The following is a 21,821-nucleotide window of genomic DNA, read 5'->3' as shown; positions in this document are numbered from 1 at the left end:
ATTTTCGATTTTGAGATTCTATGCGTCATTCTATCCAAATTAACTAGGCCTGCGTGTTCATTAATCGTTATTTTTAGATAAATTGATCTGTTACTTCTATCTGAAGGCCATGTGACGAAACTTTCCCGATTACCCAATGTGAAAACAACTCGAGTAGTAGCATAATCATTATGATTGGGGGGCATCCATTTCTGTCGCTCTGACCGCACATTGTTGAACGTGGTTTCGAAGAAACCACTCACAATCGTCGTCTCAGCGTCATTTGAATGAAGGGTTGGCGTGGCAAACGCGGCTTTGAACAACTTAGAACCGGGAATAACTAGGGGCAAATAGGAATTTCGTGAGAGCGCGTGAAACACGATGGATTGTGAAAATGAAAAGTTATATCAGTTGTGCGACAGTAATCTATCTTATGCTCTTAACCATTCGGCTACGGCCAGTTTCGTTAGCGAATGCGTAGCACGACTGGAGTTGGAGTTGAGTTCTGGCAGTGATCGAGGACGCACGTAGTGTTTGCGGGTCCCAACTTTCTCACTTCTTACTATGCCGGTTTGACTTATCTCGCGAATTCAGAGCCGACATCACTATGTTATGTTATGTTATAAAACCGGTAATGGAAGAGTAGATTTGCTCATGAACTACTTGGCTCGTGAAGGAAAATCTAGCCTAAAATCCTGAAGATGTCGATGAGACGCAAGAAGGTGCTTCACCTTCTTGAGTCCCTTTCATGGTTTATTCAATTTTTTTGTATAAATTAATTATAAAATTAAATAATTAAAAAGTTTCATGGTTTCCTGAGTTGGACGTGTTGTATTGAAATAAAAACTTTTGAAACTTTCTTGTAATGTTAATAATTAAATTATCAATATAAGAAATCCATTTTTTGAGTAGATGCCCAAAATTTGGTCGACTGCATTCATAGTTAACTTAGAGCATTTATAAATTAGAATCGGGGACTATACATTCAATGAAAATCCCGGTATTCATCTCAATAGACATTCAGACATAGACTCTAACGAATACTTTTTACTGCATAAAAGGACGATACGCAGTAATCAAGCCAAAGTATCACTTCACCAAATATCAATCTCCACCAAAGTATCACTTCAATCATTCAAATACCATTAACACGTTGAAAAATGTATTTAGGGCGTTTTTCATAACGGTGGGTCGTACCGCACTTAAAAACGAACTGGAGGTGCCGGGGATCGAACCCGGGGCTTTTCGCATGCGAAGCGAACACTCTACCACTGATTAATGTGTTGATATGGGTCTTTACTGGACCATGGGTATTGGGACGAAGTCAGGCGGGCCGAGACCGGCGGAGTCATATAAAGTTTTGCTGTAACGGTATCCAGTTGTCGAGTCGATTACAGGGAAGATGGTTGTGCCACTGCCAAGGAAGGCTGTCCAGAAGCCGTAGGTACCCAATGTGATGATGTGGTGGTCGCACATTGACAACGCATACATATCCACCAGTGGAGTACCTGTCAACGAGGAGAATGTTATAGTCAAATTGTCTGCTAACATTAGTTCTGCAGTGTTGCACTTCTTGCAGACAAGAGTGTGGGCAGCTGTGTGGCAACATGCGTTATGATGAAGTAACACAACAAAAAGTGTGGAGAGTTTAATTGTGTAGTCAGTGGTAACGTAACGGACAGTGTTATCAAATGGTGGCGCGAGGAGTGATCAAGGTAATCGTGATGTGACCCTATGTCAGCACTAATTCTATATTCAATTTACTTGGCACAAGGAGTGAAGAAACAATGGCACTGATGGGCTGTTAACTTTTGCACTATTTGAAAGGAAGAACATGTGTCGTCTGCCATCCAAGGCAAAGTATAGATTGTTTTTATTTACTCATTAAAATATGGGCTCCACTCACCTTCGGAAAAGAAGACGTTGTTTATTCTTAGTTCATCAATGAGACTGCGTGTAGAGTTAACGTCGTCTGACGCGACCAAGAAGGCGACGTTGACGTGACGTTGGAGGAAGTAATTGATTGCATTCTTCATGTAGCTTCCATAGCAATTCGTGATGTTCCTCACAGAATAAAGCTGAAATACTATAATTTTTGTTCAAATTGTCACAAATATGACTAGCTCAGTGCTTTAATCCATGTCGATATGGGTGTAATAAGTATGGACGTTTTTGGTTTGCCTCAGCAAAATCTATGGTATTACTTTAGATTAAGTGCATCCAAAAAAGGGTGTTTATTTTAATTATATGTTTTTTGAGGTGTAGATTAAGAATCTGAAATCCGTTTTTGGCGGTCGGCATCGGAAATTTTTAATGGAACCTGTTCCTAACTGGACCTAACCTGCGAGGTTTTCGTTGATCGGCTAGGTTTTTTCTATGTTAGGAGTCCGTCCGGCGGCCGGAAAAACCTAGCCAATAGGTTTTTTCTATGTTTGGAGTCCGTTCGGCGGCCGGAAAAACCTAGCCAATCAACGAAAACCTCGCAGGTTAGGTCCAGTTAGGAACAGGTTCATGAAAATTTCCGATGCCGACCGCCAAAAACGGATTTCAGATTCTTAATCTACACCCCAAAAACATATATTTAATAAAACACCTTTTTTTGGATGCACTTAATCTAAAGTATTACCAAATCTATTTCCCGACGTCTTGCATTTCAAACACATCCCTATAAATTTAGGGTGACCGTTCCTCACGCTTAGACTGCCGGAGAAGCGACAGCTTCAAGATCACACCGACATATTTAAACAACTTCAACAAAATAAGGAACTTGAAAATGAACAATGACATATTATTGACCAAACACAAATTAATCAATTTTAGGGAAGTATTACTTCGACAGACAAGCCCGTGAAATGTATCACTGGAGGTAGCTAATTTAATATGACTGTAATACAGTAATAATATAACTGCTTCTGTGGTTTAGGTAAGTCTAATTAATTATCGTTGGCTCAGATTCCATCAATAGATTTAAATGCGTTCAACGCCCAACCAATTTTACCCATGTAAATTATTTTCTAGGTAAGTTGATAATTTCCCTCCCTGATTGTGTCACGCACACACACAGTATTTTCCAGCAAAAACACGCGCAGTATTTTCGCTAGAATGTTTTTTATAGCATTTTCTTACATTTTCATCATTTGTGAACTTACATCGAAGAAAGTCCACACACTACCTAGTTACCAATAAATCCTGATGATCATGTCGATGTCGAGCCAGCTCGTAGATTCCTACAATAAAGCTATTTATCATATTCCTTTACAGGATTATTTTCATCTCATTGGACCGCTGTCTAGATTTATTTGGAAAGTCGTCGGCGATTGGCTGATTGTTAGGGTAAGAACGTCTAACAATTTATAGTATTATGGCACTAGACACAAATGGGAGTGTCCCTAAAATGAAGTTGTACACATTCGACCTTCAATTACTTCTTTTCCAAGTGCCCACCTTAGCAAATAAATCTTAAGATACTCTCAAGTTAATACATTCTCGCACTAAATTTGCTATCGAGGCACCCTTTGCAAGCTTATCGTGAGGTACCCACAGATTCCATGTGGTGTGGGTAGTCAGTGAGACGAACGTGGATACCGACGGTGACTAAAAGCCCCGCCCCTTCTACTTCGACCTGCGCAGTGGCTTCTCTCACTCTCCTCAGGCGAGCCTCCGCCTCAACGGAACAAGAAAAATTACTTATTTTTTAATGAAAATGGAAAATCTCGCATTTAAATTATTAATCAATGAATTTCAAACATTTTTACAACACTTCTCTTTAGCTTCACTTCCTGTCTGTTTGTTTGTCTGTCTGTCTGCTACAAATCTTGTAATCAAAATTTAATACACTTCTACTTATCCTATCGATCTGAAATTTTGCACACTTGTGTAAAATTGGAGACAATGCATGAATCAAATGTCAAAATAAAAGATTTTAAAAATTAAATAAAATTTTTTTTCTAATGCATGAATCAAATGTCAAAATAAATTATTTTGAAAATTAATTTTTTTTTTCAAAATTAGAAAAAGTGAAAAAATAATTTTGTCAGCTTCAAATCTTATAACTGATATTTGACACACTTTTTACCTGTCTAATTGATCTGAAATTTTGCACACTTGTGTGAAGTCAGAGGCAATGCATGAATCAATTAACAGGATAAATAATTTTGAAAAAAAAATTATATATTGAAAAAAATTATATTTATTTAAAAAATTGAAAAGGTAATTTTTTAATTTTTGAAAATTAGATGAGAAATTCATTGTACATCTGTAAGATTGGAGATACTGGATTATTTGGAAGTGTTGTCTTTAAAAAGTAATTTTTAATTTTTTTGTTGTCTTTAAAAATTACTTTTTAAAGACAACACTTCCAAAGAATCCAGTATCTCCAATCTTACAGATGTACAATGAATTTCTCATCTAATTTTCAAAAATTAAAAAAATTACCTTTTCAATTTTTTAAAAAAGTATCAATTTTTAAACGTATATTATTATGAGTAAAATGAGTTTCCCCTTAAATTTCGGAGAAACATCATCGTCAACATAGATCCAAAACAGTAGGTACAATATAACGACGTATTGAACCACCACTAACCTAAATTAAAACGTGGATTATGCGTATCGATGCTGACATAGAAAGGGTAATGTTTGCTCTGAAATGTAACCGCAGCAACGCTTATACTTCAATACATCATCGTATGAAAAACTAGCCTATTTAAAAATCAAAAGTCTTTTCTATATTATAACTCAATTACTCTTTGACATCACTCTTAATAAAAACAATACTGGTACTCAAAGTTTCACATAATACACAAAAATAGGCGGCTGCAAACGACCAGCATCTGAAGTCTCTTAGCTAAAATGACTTGAAACGCACCTGCTGTGTAACGTTGTCATCAAATCTGAATTCTTCCCTGAGTTCAGCTCTGAAGGCAGCGAAGATGCAGGTTTCAAATGGAGTTCCTGTGCAAGAAAAGGCATTTATTTCCAGGCATCATTTCATTACATCAGCTTCCAGTGGGCCGGAAGCAGCATGTCTACAAAAATAGTGGGCGCTTGAATTGAGAGAAACCGGTTTGCAAATCTCACAAGTGCATCTGTATGGACATTGATACTTGCATAACCCAGTTGGTTTCGAAGATATGACTAAAACAATTAGAGACGACACCTATCTTTTTAAATAATCACCGAAACTTATGATTGGGTGTAACGTAGAATATCCATCTAAGTGGCCTGTATCATGAAAGCGAGTAGTCTGCAATAGTATTTGCATCATTTGAACAGTTAATCCGCATTCGTTTGAGCATCACGTCAATGGGTTGCATGCAAGCGCGTATCTACCCTAATATAAAATAAAATAATATAGTAATGACATCTTCAATTAGGAAATGTTGCTCCAGCGGCAATCTCTAACCACCCGGCTATCTTGCCGATTTCAACCAGAATTTTATAGCTTGCGGGTATAGCTTAACAACTCGTCAGTCCCTAGCTCGTATAGTGGTGTCAGCTCTGACAAGGCCGTGCTAGCATGTCGACGATTTTTAACCACCCAACAACCTTGTCGATTTCCTAAACCTTGTAATTTCCTAAAAATTTCTCAACTAGTTGTAACTTGTAAGTTTCGAACCCCAACTCGTTGCTCCCATCTAGGGTGGTCTTGATTACTAGGCTATTGAGCTTCTTTACCGCAAAAAGTGCAAGGCTAAGATTCAATTCAGTTATCTTGGGGGCAACGTCGAAATTCTGCCACTGAAATTCTACTGTCTTGATCAAAATATTTGAAAACGTCAGAGGTATAGGAATGTTTACTGAATTAATACAATAACCTCTCGCCGATATGCATTTTATTAAAAATATAGATTTTCTATACCTCATTCGGTTGATTACCAATTTCAAGGACTCACCGGGCGTAATGAAAGGATGTGGTCCCAGTAACCCTGCAGCAGCCAGTTGCACATTGTTGAAGGTAGAACGATGGCTGTCAAAACCCGCCGCAACCCAGTCACCCTCTTTGACTGAAGTTGTGAGAATGAACAGCAGGTGGTTCTACGTGTCAGACTTTTTTTCCTGGATTTTCCTCAGAAAGAAATAGAGCTCTACAGAATATAGCGATAATTATAATTGATGCGAATATACCTATATGACGTAGCGGATTATGCTATTCTACTCACATCGCTCCAAGGACGGAATGGTCAAATGGCTGAAGGCTTCTTCGAGGTGTCTTCGTACTGGTTTGCGGACTACGGTGGCGTTATAAATTTTACGTAATGCGTAAATTGTGGCGTACTCGCCCATTTGGTTGCCCAGTCGTCCTTTTGGGTTCATCACGATTGCTGGCATCGCTAGTCCCAGTTTGTGAACATTGTGTTCCAGACGCACTCGAAAATCCAACACCGTCCTGGGCGATGGGCGGGAGTCCACGCAGGCCTCACATTTGTACTTGGCCTCGAACTCCTGGAAAAGTTACGTGTTGATCGAGTGTTTGCATGAAAATTCATATTCAGATATCTACGAGTACTAACTAAAAATCTATATACGTATGTAATAATGAAAATGTTTATTGGAAAGATTTGAAAAATTGTCTCTAGAGTACGTGGTATCAGCAGCAGTAGTAGTAGAAGTAGTACATAGGATGGCTTGCTAGCGCTTCAACCATCAAGCTATTTGGCACCAGAGGTCAGAAATTTACATCACCAGCTAGGCAGAAGGTCTCAATTATTGAAAGCTACTTAAATCAAAATTCAATCATTGCACAAAAATCACAAGGGGCGGAAGGTCGCAATTGTCCAGCCCGTTGAAGCTGTGTTGAAAGAAGTAGCGTTAGCATCTCAAAGAGACGAAGTGACAAGGAGGGAACTGTGAACAACAACAGAAACGAAGACACTCTTGGACAAATTTACGGCTGGACACGCGGCCAGTCTCACGGCCAATCTCCTAATTCAGTGACCAAGGCAGATGTCCAAAACTAATGAACGCAGCTCAATGAAACTTGGTACACGTATTCAGGTGGACCTAACAGTGATGTTTAGCTCGTGAAATTTTTTCCAATTCACCTTCATTCGTGAATTATACGGCAATTCGCGCCGAAATTTGCAGTGACCAAGTATTTCTTCTAAACTACTGAACAGATTTGAACAAAACTTTGAATATACAAACCTAACCTCCCAACTGTCATGTTTAGCTCGTGTCCATTTTTTTTACTTTTTCCTCGTTTGCGAGTTATACGGCTTTACGTATACGGCTCTTTGTCGATGCAAATTTACAATCGGCCTCAGTAATGCCTGTCGTTTCTCCTATGTCCGTATAACTCGCGAACGAATGCAAAGTCGAAAAAATTGTCATGAGCTAAACATCACCGCTGGGAGGTTAGGTTTGTATATACAAAGTTTCGTTCATATCTGTTCAGTGGTTTAAAAATAATTTCTTGGTCACTGCAAATTTCAGACTGAATTGCTCTATAACTCAGGAGTGAAGGTGAAATAGAAAAAATCGCGAACGAAGGTAAAACCGAAAAAATTGTCACGGGCAAAAGATCATCTGTGGAAGGTTAGGAATATATAATCAAAGTTGCGTTTAAATCTGTTCAGTAGTTTAAAAGGAATTTCTTGGTCACTGCAAATTTCGGCACGAATTGCCGTATAATTCACGAATGAAGGTGAAATGGGAAAATTTTTCAGGAGCTAAACATCACCGTTAGGTCCTCCTGAATACGTGTAAACCAAGTTTCATCGAGCTACGTTCATTAATTTGGGAGATATTCTTCGGTCACTGAATCTGGAGATTGGCCGTAAGACCGGCCGCGTGTCCGGCCGTAAATTTGTCCGAGACGTCTCGAGGGACGTCGGACCGTTGCCGGCCGCCCGCACGAGAGAGACAGAGAAGGGAAAGGTAAGGAATCCTGTCTACATGATAACACCACAACTGAGACCTGCAGGCAGATACTGCGAGCTCAGCGGTGAAACGCTCAGGAACAATAACCCTAGAAATACGAAATCCCATAGGGCTACTAACGAGCCCTATGGGATTATTATTAATTAATACGCCCCTGGTTATTATTGGCGTTTGGATTCTAGTAAATTTAATTACATTTAATTAAGTTACTTCAGTTTTTACTAGTGTAATCCATAATGGGTGAGTTATCCCCTAAAATGAACTGCCCCAACCACTTTTTTCGGTGCTTGGCCGATAGTTTCTCGCGAATTAACAGCCCATGGTTGAACTAGTATAAGGTTGACCCATCAGAAGCCCATTTTTGCGGATGTACTTCGTTGTTCGCCTGTGACGTCACGGGCAGTGACGTCACAGGCAGTGACGTCACAGGCGAACGTCACGGGCATTAACCAATCAGTGACGTCACGGGCATTAACCAATCACGTGACGTCACGGGCATTAACCAATCACCGAAATGCGATCAAACCAGTTAACCGATCCGTCATGGGAATGACAGGTTTGTTTACGTTTCTCGATCGGGTGGATAGCCAGAGGTCAGCATAGCCCAAGTCCACAGTGCGATTCATATACCTTCCCGAGCGTGACGCAGCCGGGCATCTTCACGGCTTTTGACACAAAGCGCCCACCACAACAGCGCCGTTCAGTCACAGGCCGGAGCGCATACAGGCCGGAGCACAACTGGCCGGGGCGCAACAGGCCCTACCGCAACAGCTACTCCTAACGTAACCTAACCTAACCTGCGCCGCCTGTTGTGGTAGGGCTTGTTGCGCTGTGGAGTAGTGGCTGTGTTGTGCAAAGCGGATTTACTGTTAGCCGGAGTTACCCACAGCTCATTGGTCTGAGGCTATGTGTAGATATTGCATGTTGATGGTTGGCGTTAGGCCCAGGGCCTGTTTACGAGTCAATATGGCAGGGTGGCCCAGTGGTTACAGTTCAGAGTACCAAGATTGGCGCAGAGAGGCGCGGGTTCGATCCCAACTCAGTGCGCCAGTTTCTGGTCAGAATCGGCAAGGAGGCCGGGCGGTTAAGCACGGTAGAATTTGAATCAGTGAGTTGTGAGTTCGAGACCTCAACAAGCTGTGGATGTTCTGCGATGTTAAGAATCGGCGACAGGCCTACGGCCTAATAAACGCTGAAACCGCTACTACTACAATTTTGTTACCCACGGCTGCGCTCCCTCTCGATCTACGTGACGTAACAAGAAAGCTGAACTGAAAAACGGAACTTCTCGTGGGTCAACCTTATACTATAATTCAACCATGTAACAGCCTATCTTCTATGTTGTTTTTGCATTTGCCTTCCTATTTTATTCGCATGATGAAAAATCCACAAGCAAGAAGTTAGAATAAAATGAAGGGCATAAAAATGAGAACCAACGCCAGATAGAATTACCAATTGTGCCAAGGCAAATGCGGACGTCGCTCTTCCCAGCGAAGAAAATTCCTTATAAGGTCAATCACATTCATCAACTGTGATTTTTCGCGATACTGAATCTTTAGTAGGTAGAAAAATATGGGTCGCCTGCCGAAGACCACAACTGCCCTGGATGTAATGGACCATCATGATTCCTGCCTTCCGGAACGTAGCCTTCAACACTTCAAGCCGTCCGTATCTAGGCCGTGGGTCGAACCAGCCCTCGGTCGAACGGCCACTTGTCGAAGGACGATAAATTTTGGAACAGAACTATGCTATCTGAAACCTGACCTCAGATGCGGTGAACGTAAAATTACGTAATTTAACGATGCCTGGAAGTCAGATTCGATCCGCGGCCTGGTGGTGCACGGCAGGTGGTGGTCAAGGCCGGAGGAGGACAAAGCCGAGTGGTGCACGGCTGATTGTTGGATATCCGGATAGATCCATGGCGTTCGATTCATGGCTTATTGGTGCACAAAATTGGTGGTGCACGGCTGCGCTCCCGAAATATATTGCTAGAAAATGGTGAAAGGTAAATTCTATTTTCATTTAGGACGCAAAGTAACTTGTAAAATCGATGGTTAGAATAGAACCACAGAAGCTTATCGAGTAAAGGTAATTTTAAGATAAGACGATACCTGCACCCACGATTTGCCTTCCATTGCTGGTATTGTCTTAGCCCGATAACATAACATAGTGATCTTGGCGCTGAAGTGTAAGCCTGATGTGGCCTGTCGCCGATTCTTTTCCTTTTCGTGCCTTGTTCACAGAAGATCTAAAATCGTGTCATTTGGCCGGATCTTTTCATGACTGACGATAGTATGAAGTAGCTACTAGACTTCCACCGGGTTCGATATGGTGCTAGGCATTTCAAATCTGAACATATATTTTTCCATAGCTTTATCTAGTCTGTCCTTGAACGCGTTCATACTTGGAGCGCCAACGATGTCATCGGGGAGGCTGTTCCACATGTCGGTGATTCGAAGAGAGAAGAAATTTTGTCGCGCGGAGAAGTTGCAGCGTAGTTTTTTTAGTTTATAGCCGTGGCCCCTGGTTGTTTCAAGTTCTAGTAATCCTTCGGGGACCTTGTATAAACCATGAGTATACTTGTATACTTCAATGAGGTCCCCACGCAGACGTCGATAACTGAGGCTTGGAAGCTTCATAATCTTCAATCTTCCTTCATAGGGCTTGCCCTTCAAGCCTGGAATTATCCTTGTTGCACGTCTTCGAACATTCTCTAGTAAATTTCTGTCCTTTTCAAATCTCGGTGACCACACAACGTTTCCAAACTCTAGATTCGGGCGCACGAAAGCAACAAACAACTGCTTCATCGCTTCAGCATCTAGGAACTCGTATGAGCGTCTGATTAGTCCAAGAAGTTTGTTGGATGTGTTAGCTTGCGTTTCAACATGCTTAGAAAATTTCAGCTCCTTGTCGACATAAACTCCGAGATCTTTTTCCACACTAGACTTTTCAATCATTACTCTCTCGTTGCAAAATGTTCTATGATGGTACTTTTCTAACCTGATGGTCCTGTCCTAACCTGATGGTCCTGTCCTAACCTGATGGTCCTGTCCTAACATGATGGTACTGTTCTAAACTTATGGTCCTGTGTGTCCTAACCTGATAGTACCCTCCTACCTGATGGTACTGTCATAACCTGATGGTGCAGTCCTAACCTCTTGGAAATGTTCTAACCTGATCGTACTGTCTCAACATGATGGTAATGTCCTAACCTGATCGTACTGTAATAACCTGATGGTAATTTCCTAACCTGGAGTATTTGCAGGAGCGGGGGCAGTTGGTCAGCCGCACCGTGCAGCGTAGATTCTAAGCGCATAACTACGCTGGTGCGGTTGATTCCCGTCAACCGCAGCACCAGCGACTTAAATTGAGCGACGACTGTGACGTCAGTCGAGCAGTTGGAGTTGATGGAGCAATTGGAGCTGCGGCTGTTGACATTCTCAGTGATGCGACTGTATTTTTCGAAGTCGATGTTATAACCTGAAAATTTAGAATTCCTAAATCATAATTACGGAAAACGTTGCTAACACTGGAAAACACTGCTGCACGCCAGTGCATCTGTTAGTCTTAGCAAAGAAACCATGAATTTGCGCAAGGATATGCGAGAAAATTCGAATTTTCGTAAATGATAATTAGTTGAACCTTAGTTTTTAATAATTAACGTATTTTTATATTTTTCCAAATTTGTTTCACGAGTCCTGCCTCTCGAGTCGAACCTCTTTTGATTTCATTTGACCGTAAAATATGATCTCAAATATTTGGCGTAAGTGCATAGGCGTTATGGAATAACTCCTCAGTAAAGTATTTTTTCCTCTTCAAATTAATATCACGAGTCATAAATTAGCAGCAGTCATATTTAATAACAGCTACAAGAAAACTGTGTCCGTACTTACCTGTTAATTTGAACGGCCAGTAAAACAGTCCAAGCAACACCAACACTACAAGTGTTAGCAACTGAACAATGCCAGGACTACGCCCGACGAACATGACGCCTGCTATATTCATTATTTGCATGCAGCTCCGAGCAGGTCTTAATCAATACACGGACGGTTTTGAGCAGACTTTTAATTTGTGTTTGTTGCCAATCATCTGCTTATCAATATCACAACCATGCATCTGCCTATCACCAATCATCGGCTTAACGAATTGCAAATAATAATACTACCATGCATCTATCAATCACCAAGGATATACCATCGAAAATTTATAAGATATTTGCATCAGACTTTGAGTCACTTACACACCAAAATTAACGCTTTTCTCGTTTGTTTATTAATCGTGAAATTAGCAAAATCTCTCTCAACGTCAATAACTTCATAAAATTGTAAATTATTTCTGTAGACTTAGAATTAGATAGTACCCGTTCGTTTGAACGTATCACATTTTACCTAATATCAAAATAATGAACTTGATGACCTCATATGATTGGTTCACTATTAAATTGGCTAGTATAGTACACAAAATTCGTAAAAATTTCTCAGGAAGATCCACTCCAGGTATTGTTCCTTGTCTCTATCACTAGTTAAAACAATTGTAAATTTCTCCATTCGGGGAAATATACATTCTTCATTTCTCACTCGAGAAATTAATTCTTGCGAAATGGTAACAACAATATTTGATAACCGTAATTACGTACTCCCGCCAGTTGGTACCTGGAATTTCGCCCATACGTTGGTTACTAAAATCTCCACTGTAATACTATACAATTGATTTGTAATACCAATACAACCCACCCGGTAGTTGCTGCAACCGGTATTGTATTGTCACAATCCTATATGGTGGTATTTGCTACAAGTGCCGTACTGCCGTGTTACCACGTGCTCGCATGATGGTATCTAGAACCCGTGTCTTAATACCACAAATCGACACGGAGTCGCTATTACACATAAAGTCTCATGACATTACTTCACCGCCGTAAGAAACCATATGTGCACTAGTCAGGCTTCTACTCTAGCACTCACAGCACTATCTACATTCGAGTTGGAATGATCCGAATGAGTCTATGGCTACATTTCGCCTCACTCAGCAGGTGTCTCGGCAAGTGTTAAGATAATAATCACAAAAGATTACTCTCATACAGATCTAATCTATCACCGAGCATTAAGGATACCGCTCAGCCTGAAATTGAATTATTGAGCCGAGCTCAAAAAGCTAATTCATTGTCAACCAAAAATCAGGCTGCGGCGTGTGTAATTTAACTGTTAGAGAGGCAAGGCCCTAGTTTGACTACCGATGGGCCTGCACGACGACCTACGAAAATTCACTTGTTTTGGTAGGCTATGAGAATGAGATGCCACCGACACGCTTGCCATGTACGTTGATTCTTGATTGGAGTTTCGAAGAAGTTTCAGAAACGTGTCGAACATTCAAGTTTTTACTGCAAACCCCAGTATTTTAAATAGTCAAATTGAATTAACTAAGACGATGAAGCTCATGATTTCGGCAAATTAAGAAATATTAACAGGTGTAAATTTTTGTATGAATGATGTTGAACAGTTTGACATTCAAAGAGATTTTTGACCCGAGCGTACTAATACATGCTGCAAGAAGTTCAATTCCTGATGTATGTTGAAAACATACGTAGTTGCTCATTAGTGTTCCATTTTTTATTCCCAATCACCATTTTGACCCCGTGCAATTAAGCGACTTCTTGACGAGTCTTTGCAAATACGAGGTTTTGCTGAGGTCTTTTATTTCGATGCACGCGCATAATCGTATTCATACAGAGAAATGGAAATGCTCTCTTGTGAAAATACAATCTTCATCTCAGTAGTGTAACCGTTTATTTACATTTTACAGAATTCACGCAATTGAGAGTTACGATTTGCTGCGTAAATGAGCTTTTTTCCACTCAGAGCTGTGCATAGAAAAGCTAAGCTTCATACAAAACTTATGTTCGTGAAGGAAATGTTACACGATTCTTGTCAGGTCTGAATATGGGCGTTCAAAAGGTGTCATTTATTAGCGATCATTTCTGACTGCAGAAGGAATTATTTCAGCTGGCAGAACCTGCACGTTTCACAAATCACACCTGTGGTGACTTCGATAGAACCTTCAGTTCTCTCACATAACATAACATAACATAGTGATGTCGGCTCTGAAGTGTAGGCCTGATGTGGCCTGTCGCCGATTCTTTTCCATTTCGTGCCTTGTTCATAGATCTAAACTCGTGTCATTTGACCGGATCTTTTCATGACTGGCGATAGTTTGAAGTTGGACTTCGCTCAGAGAGATCTCTTTGCAGTACTTGCAAACTTCCATCTCTAGCTGGGCTGATTTGGTTTTATTTTTTATTCTAGAGGCCGTAGATGGCTTTCCTCTAGAGGCGGTTGAGGGCTTTTCGACTATCTTTTTTATTTTCTGTCCAGCCATTATTAAATGCACGAACTAGATCTCTTGAACGGAGAAAAATACAGAAAAAGGACAATTCATAAGCTCTTTGTACAATCTCTTGTCTAACTCATCATCGCTCATGCAGTTCATGAACTTCTTGTGCAATCTTTTGCATAATTCTTCAGCGCTCACGCAACTCAGCTTCTTGGACAATCCGATCTCTTGCCTACTTCTTCAGCGCTCAGGCAACTCGTCAACTTTGAGTTAGACAATCTCGTGTCCAATTTTTCAGCGCTCACGCACCTCAACTTTTTTGGACAATCTCTTGCCTAACTTCGGCGTTCACGTAATTCAGCTTCTTGACAATATTTTGCCTATCTCTTCAGCACTCACGTAACTCGTTAACTTCTTGGACAATCTCTTACCTAACTCTTCAGAGCTCACGCAATTCCTGAACTTCTAGACATTTTTGTCATTCAAATGGTTCGCAATCAAAATGTTTTGGACTGTGAAATGAGATAATTGAGATTAAATTCTATTTATATCTAGCTCAGAATAGCTGATTTTTTTTAATGCAGCAAGGAAATAAAGTTCCGAACTGATTTCGTTCAGGATAGCTTCTCTGAGCATTCTCACTTCCACATAAAGTAAAGTAATAAGTCATGTTGGTTTCGTCTACTAGCAGAAAGAGAACTGTTTGAAGAACGGCACAGTGGATTCAGGAGCCAATCCATTGAACGGAACTATTCAGGTCAGATGTCAGGATCAACGTAGCGTTTTCAGTTACTTTTCAAAGATTTCAAGTGAATTTGTCGTGGATTAAAATTTCCAACGGATGTAAATTCAAGTCATTTCGGTGCTGAGCGAACATTCAATTTCCTTAAAAACCAAACTTAACCAACGTCGGAGGTTGAAGGAAAGATAAGTTGCAAAAAGCACTATACACTATATTATGGACTAAATACACAATTGCCTTATAAAATACTTATCAATGCTAAAACGTGATAGAAAAAACGCAGACGAATGGAAAGTGAGGCCGTGTTAGCAACTAGTTGTACTGAGATGCAATCTCGGAGTGGGGCGAGATTGGTGCTGTAGCTGCTACAGCTTTTCTTTTCTGCTCCCCTCCACCACTAAATATTATCTAAACATTTCTTCCAAAGCATCACAAACTTCACCACAGGCTCAAAGCACAAAATTCGCCTTATAAAATCACACTCTAGACATCTCGTCATCCATGAAAATAATTTTTAACTTCCGTTGGACAAATTTAATTTGTATCAAGAAGAGGGCGTAACTTACATAAATTAAATTATTGGGAACTAAGATAATGGAAGCGAGTGCTCCAGGGAAGCATTTGCTTCCCACGGAGCAACGCCTCGTGGCAGTGTCAGTATGACCCTTACAGTCACTCACTCAATCTCGCGTTCACCCTTAAGCAAAAATTATAAGCTGAAAAATTGCGCTCTCACAAGAACAAGTCGACAGGCACGCACCTTCTTAGATTAACAAGCACTCTTTCCCTAAGCTTCGTCAGTTACTTAATTATACTGATTTAGACTGGTTTTTGGGAGCCTTTTTTGCCAATGAGGGACTTGTGGATGTGAGGTATGACACCACCGCCAGCAATGGTGGCCTTGATGAGCGAGTCAAGCTCCTCGTCTCCTCTGATGGCCAACTGCAAGTGCCGCGGCGTGATACGCTTCACCTTCAAGTCCTTCGACGCATTGCCCGCCAGCTCCAAAACCTGTGCCATTTTTACAATATTAAATGTAGGGAAGAACGAGCCTCGAGAACCCTGAATTTAGTAAATAAATGAAATAAATCATGACGGAAATCGTAATGCATATGATTTTGATTACAAAATTTTGGGATCAGCTGTATGGCTTTAATTTCAGATACGTGGATAAAGAGTTGGCTTCTGTTCAGATGCGTTGATAAACAGATCGGTTAGACTTTTCAAGAATGTAGCTTGCCAATCATATTTGCTGCAATTACCGCATTAATAATTTACTTCATTGTACTCAAAAGCCTCTGGAACGTCCAGCGTGAAATGTTTCTCAGTTCCTCAAGTCTTTAAATCTTAGAATGATTCCAGTGTGATAAAAACTGATCATTATATAGACGAGCTAAATTTTTTTAGTTATACATAGTCCAGGTAGCATTTATTTGCAAATCTATCTCCAAAAAATTTGCTTCACTTAAATAGTTAGGAGAGAATGCTATCATTTTTAGTACCGTATTCAAATTAAATTTTTCACAATACAACAGAGAAAATACGGGAGTGGTCATTGATCAATGGCTGACACCGTACAATGATGTTTCTCTGGAAATATTGGTTGATTTAATTATCATACATACTACTCATGCTAAAAAATACTAATAATATTTGAAACTCGATACAAAGATATGAAACAAGTTATAAAACTTTGATGCCACAACATTAGAACATGTCATCATTACCTTGGAAAGATATTTCTGTGATTAAAAAGTTGGAGGACCATCAATTTAGGTCTCTGAGCTGCAACTTCTTAAAACTGTGTTTTTTTTCCTTCAATGCAGAAATGAATCTTATGATACCATTCAACTGAGATACATTTCAAAGGCATGATAACATAACCTCTAACACAACTTGAGAAAATGGGTACCAATGTTTGGCAAAGCATAAAACTACCTTTTAATCACACTTCAGTGAGAAAGACTAAATACTTTGCATGCCAGAAAACAATAAGTAAATTTCACCTCAGCTGTAAGATACTCGAGGATGGCAGCACTGTAGACTGCAGCAGTGGCACCCACGCGGCCATGTGAGGTGGTGCGGTTCTTCAGGTGTCTGTGGATACGACCTACCGGGAACTGCACAGCAACAACCAAGCATTAGGGGCATGTACAAGGAAAATAACAATTCACAGCAAGAATACAGAAGGGAGATGTAAATTTCTTAGTAACTCCAACTCTTTTTCGACTTAAATATTCAGCCTGCTCCTAGATTGAATTTCTCAGGATGCAAGTTAGCACCCAGCACCGCTCTACACATCAAATCTCTCTCTGTACACTATATCACTAAGGAGATGCTTCTTGCATGGTCTGCATCTGCGGCTTTGTGGCTCTGAGGCCGAGTTTAATTATGAATATTTAGATTGAGCGTTGGCTCCGGGGCTAGTATGTACAACAGTAAGATTTGGGGTACAGCTGTATTTTCAATTTCTCTACTCAGATCACATCAAATGAACTCAAAGATGACTTGTGTGAGAATTTCATTATCATCAGAGCCATGACTAGTCCTGCCATATAGGGAACTACAAGAATAGGGAACTACAAGAATAGGGAACTACAAGAATTAGCCCTTATATATATAGAGAACTACAAGAATTAGCCCTTGCATAATTGTTCACAAATGTGTCCAATTGGGTGGTGAGATTTCAAATATTTCGAAAATTCCGCACTCTGGAGCGGCAAGATTTCAGCAATAAGTAGGAAAATTTTAGTACTGCCAGCTAGTATGCAGCATTTGTAGCATGCAGTGCCACAGATGTCCCTGTAGTTGCAGTCATGTCAGACAGCTTTCAACAGTAATGAAACTACAATGTCTCTTTGATAGGATCGGAGAATGCATTATAATAATGCAATTAACTTTCTCTTGAGTAACATTTTTCTGACAACTTTAAAGTTCAAATTACAGGTTTGTAAAGGCCACCATCACTTGAATATTATTTGACCAAAAAATTCAGTCATGACTTGGAGTGCAGACATTTTTCATACCTTGGTTTGTATGATCAAGAACAATCCATCCACATCACTTTCTTGGTCCAAAATAGTCAAGCATATTTATAAATACCTACATAAGCCAACTTCAAGTTTTTTTTTTTGTCCAATTGACAAGTGCCTTCTGTCCAATTATGAAGTTAGGAAATAATCATCTCTTGAAGTAATTCAGCTAAGTTGTAGTGCTGTAAAGAATCTATCGAGCTATAATTATAAAATTCCACCCTACGTCAGGGTTGGAATATTCCTACTTATAACTGAAATCTTGCAGCTCTGAAGTGAAAAATTTTTAAAAAGGGTTTTTCTAAATGATGGACCTAATTTATTGAATTCAGATTTGTTAAATAAGTTCAATATATGACATCTTGATGTCCAAAGCTATTTAAATAGTCACTTCCTGAGCATTTGATAGGATATGCAGGAAATGAAAATCAGGCAGGAGACTTCTGGCCACCAAGATCACCTGATCCCACTCACTGTATATAAATATTTCTTAAGGCATTATGTCAAGGAAGCTGTTTATGTCCTGCCTTTACCAGCAACCCTGGTTGATCTGAAGAACCATATCACTGCTGTGCTAGTTGGGAAAATTCCTACTTTTTTCTGAAATATCACAATTCTAATATATAATTTTAGTAGGTATGAAAGCTTCTGTCTCTAATGTAATGTATTCTTATTCGACTGAAAGAATTGAGGCTCAAAAAATGTGTAATTTCACAAAATTGTTAACTTTTGCAGCTCAGGGCACAGGGTTTGTACCAGTATTTAGGAAAAAAATTTCATGACTTTTCCAGAACTCTCAATGACCATCAATTTTCCAAGACTCATATATGACAGGTTTAGCATGACTGAAAGACTAACTGTGCATATTCCATTGTCTCCTACAGTTGATAAATAGCAAACGTGTAAATAGCTCTTTTAAGGTGGCATGGCTCTAAGGCTCTTGAAAGCTGTTTCCCCCATATTTGACACATTGAAGTCTTTCAAGCACAATGTACATGATATTGCCATACCTTCATGCTTTGGATGGCAAGCAAGCCAGTCACAATAAGCTTTTATTCTTAACCACAAGTCATGAAATTTATGCTTTCCTGACAATTTAACACACATAGCACATAAAAACACTTTCTTTTTAGCGCATTTTCTCAGTTATGGAAAAAAAGCACTATTGCGCTCGCCATGTCGTCAGGTAGCCCGTGACTTCACATTTTTGTTGATGAGAAAATGCGCACTCTGTCACTCACTGCAGTGAGTACCTAGTAATATTTTTTCTGTCATTTGCAAATTCCATGACTTTCCAGGTTTTCCATGACTGGTGCAAACTCTGAGTAGCTACAACCCTCTCTTAATCCTGTATAATGAGTAAACCAAAATTGTATCATGACTATCATCAGTGTCCAGTGATTGCATACTTGTGGTCATGTAAGACTGCATTATAACTGTGTTTATTCCATAACAAAAAAGTAAACAATACATTATCATGTGCTCAATTGCCTCTTAAGTAAAGACAAATGTTGTTGTTGCTGTTTCTACTTTCTAGAGTAAATTAGAGATTTGAGGTAACATCATCAACATGTGCAATGGATTTTGCAGCTCATAAATGGCTTACATGGCCGGGATATGGTATTCACGTAAATAATCACGGCTCAACAACATGGAATCACAGCTAGCAAATCCATAGGTTTTTCTAACATTCAGACATTTGAACTTTTGCTGAATGCTGTGCTGCCTGTGCAGCACAAGGGAACATTTTCAAAATTTATATACATGTAAAATAAACTATAAATCATTCCCTTTCCATTGATGTATAAATGATTCACATGAAATGTATAATGAAATAAATATGAATTCATTAATAGAGACAATCATCATTATCAGTTCACTTTTAATTTCCTCAAGATTTTAATAATTTCTTATGTATGATAATGGTTTTATCCAAGTACTTAGGTACTACTTACTAGTCTACCTACTTCTAGGATTCAAAAATGAACTTGAGGAAGGGCAACAAAATATGTTCTTCAATCTCCATTGCCAGTTGCCACTATCATCATCATGATTAGCTAGCTAGCCTAAGCTAGGTATGCCTAAGAGCAAGTTTAGGATAGGAATTTAGCCTAGTATTATTATAAAGTTGGTAAAAAATAAAAATCACCAAAAATATACAGGTAAATCGTCTACAACACATAGAGAAAGCACAGTTATTATAATAGCGGCTTGCATTGATGTACGGATAGACTAGCTCCGGTGTTCTCAAGTGGAGCTCACATCGATCCGTTGGGCATTGGTAACAAACGGTCGCCATCTTGGATTCAGTTAAAGCCCTATTTTAACAAGTACTTCTAATGCAAATCATATTCTAAGCTCGTATGGCTATCAAAAATGTAATACGAGTAGCAGACAATTGAAAATAGTTTATCCTTTAATCCATCTTACCTGTAGACCAGCTCGTGCAGATCTAGAAACAGCCTTGGCTTTTGCCTTGCCGGAATCTTTGCCTGCCTTGCCGCCAGCCTGGGAAAATACGATAAAAAACAAACTTAAACAACGATTAGAAACTTGAAACTTCGCCAGCGTATGAAAAAAATATATATCTTTCATTTAAGACCAAATTTAAATGTATATCGGTCATATTCTTCAAGAAATCTCATAACTTCTCACCATTTCAATCAGCACTAGTGGTAATCGAACGACACTGAACAAGAATGAGAGAGACACGCGTAAACAACGCTGACGTAAAGCATACGCTAACCAATCACAAGCCTTGGCAGCTCCGAGCCTCGAATAGTCACTGCGATCTCAGGGCGCGAGAAACTTCTAGCCAATCAAATCATTTCTATTAAAGCGCGCGCAACTTCTTATGCCGAAACAACCAATGGCAGCTGTTACTTTTACCGCCGTTGTCAGGTGAAGCCAGGATTCAAACTGAGAAAATTTATAGTATTCAAATTCTATCAGATTTGAAAGTTATCTAAAAAAACTGTTTAATTAAGGCATTTAAATGAAGAAATTTATGACCTCTACATTTCAATATTACCTTCAAATTATGAATCTTAGATAAATTTGGATAGTTATACACAGTTGAATTTTTTTGCTTGAACTAGTATGCTCATGGCCGCATATGTGCATGGTTGAACTAGTTCAACCATGATACTGCTAACGCGCTTAGCAAATATTTTAAAATGTCTACTTTAAGTGCTATTATTTTGTAACGTACTGCTGAATAATAGTTAATAATGTTACTACATGTTTATATATAATAATAAATAAGAATGGGTAAGCCAAGACCGTCAATGGCATGGTTGAACCATATACTGGTAGTTCAACCATGCGTCAATGGGAGATCTCTATGTAAATTAATTTTGAACTTTTATTATGTATGGAATGTTATTGTAATAAATAGAATTTAATGACGCCCATAAACTTATCACGTAATTGGCCCACTCGAAAACACATAGTTAGGAACACTAAATATAAATAATAATCATAGTAAACCAATAAAAATTCATTTTCAACGTGTAAGTCCGATTTTAAATTTCTATCGCAATCATGTGATGCATGGTTTGTAAGGTACATATACGTAACACTAAAGCTTTATTATAACTGATGCTATCTTAAGTTATAGGTAAGTCAACATTGTTGTACAATGACTTTGACATTAACGATTGAAGTTATTACATATACGTAACACTAAAGCTTTATTATAACTGATGCTATCTTAAGTTATATGTAGGTCAACATTGTTGTACAATGACTTTGACATTAACGATTGAAGTTACATTATCCAGACCAGATGTTATATATCCAAAATAATCAACACTTGAAATTCGCAGTCCCTTTTGCATATCAAAATATCAGCAATTATATAT

General features: G+C 39.2%; 2 protein-coding genes across 2 annotated transcripts; both read right to left on the bottom strand.

Moving 5' to 3' along the window:
• Positions 1-832: 832 nt before the first annotated feature.
• LOC108677708 (galactoside 2-alpha-L-fucosyltransferase SEC1) lies at positions 833-12,043 on the bottom strand. The gene is made up of 8 exons (XM_018165975.2): positions 11,751-12,043; positions 11,108-11,337; positions 6,138-6,420; positions 5,871-5,981; positions 4,844-4,929; positions 3,521-3,643; positions 1,886-2,057; positions 833-1,487 (listed from the first exon to the last, which is right to left on the bottom strand). The coding sequence occupies exons 1-8, from the start codon at positions 11,869-11,871 to the stop codon at positions 1,276-1,278; spliced, it is 1,338 nt and encodes a 445-aa protein (XP_018021464.1). The 5' UTR covers positions 11,872-12,043; the 3' UTR covers positions 833-1,275.
• A 3,073-nt stretch (positions 12,044-15,116) lies between these two features.
• Positions 15,117-20,700, bottom strand: LOC108677718 (histone H2A.V). The gene is made up of 4 exons (XM_018165988.2): positions 20,614-20,700; positions 20,389-20,466; positions 16,933-17,046; positions 15,117-15,937 (listed from the first exon to the last, which is right to left on the bottom strand). The coding sequence occupies exons 1-4, from the start codon at positions 20,614-20,616 to the stop codon at positions 15,746-15,748; spliced, it is 387 nt and encodes a 128-aa protein (XP_018021477.1). The 5' UTR covers positions 20,617-20,700; the 3' UTR covers positions 15,117-15,745.
• Positions 20,701-21,821: the final 1,121 nt, after the last annotated feature.

Source organism: Hyalella azteca, unplaced genomic scaffold, assembly GCF_000764305.2.
Source record: "Hyalella azteca isolate HAZT.00-mixed unplaced genomic scaffold, Hazt_2.0.2 contig15760, whole genome shotgun sequence".
Classification (NCBI taxonomy): Eukaryota; Metazoa; Arthropoda; class Malacostraca; order Amphipoda; family Hyalellidae; genus Hyalella; species Hyalella azteca.
Note: the sequence above shows the minus strand (reverse complement) of the source record. Positions and strands in the feature narration are given on the sequence as shown.

What these genes read in the sequence shown, in the direction of transcription:
- LOC108677708 (XM_018165975.2), bottom strand. Translation starts at nt 11,871, where the DNA reads ATGCAAATAATGAATATAGCAGGCGTCATGTTCGTCGGGCGTAGTCCT. An exon ending in ACATCCTTTCATTACGCCCG is followed by an intron (nt 4,930 to 5,870) that starts GTGAGTCCTTGA and finishes TTTCTTGCACAG; the next exon opens with GAACTCCATTTGAAACCTGC. An exon ending in ACCCACACCACATGGAATCT is followed by an intron (nt 2,058 to 3,520) that starts GTGGGTACCTCA and finishes ATAGTATTTCAG; the next exon opens with CTTTATTCTGTGAGGAACAT.
- LOC108677718 (XM_018165988.2), bottom strand. An exon ending in CTGCACGAGCTGGTCTACAG is followed by an intron (nt 17,047 to 20,388) that starts GTAAGATGGATT and finishes GTTGCTGTGCAG; the next exon opens with TTCCCGGTAGGTCGTATCCA. An exon ending in TCGAGTATCTTACAGCTGAG is followed by an intron (nt 15,938 to 16,932) that starts GTGAAATTTACT and finishes AAAATGGCACAG; the next exon opens with GTTTTGGAGCTGGCGGGCAA.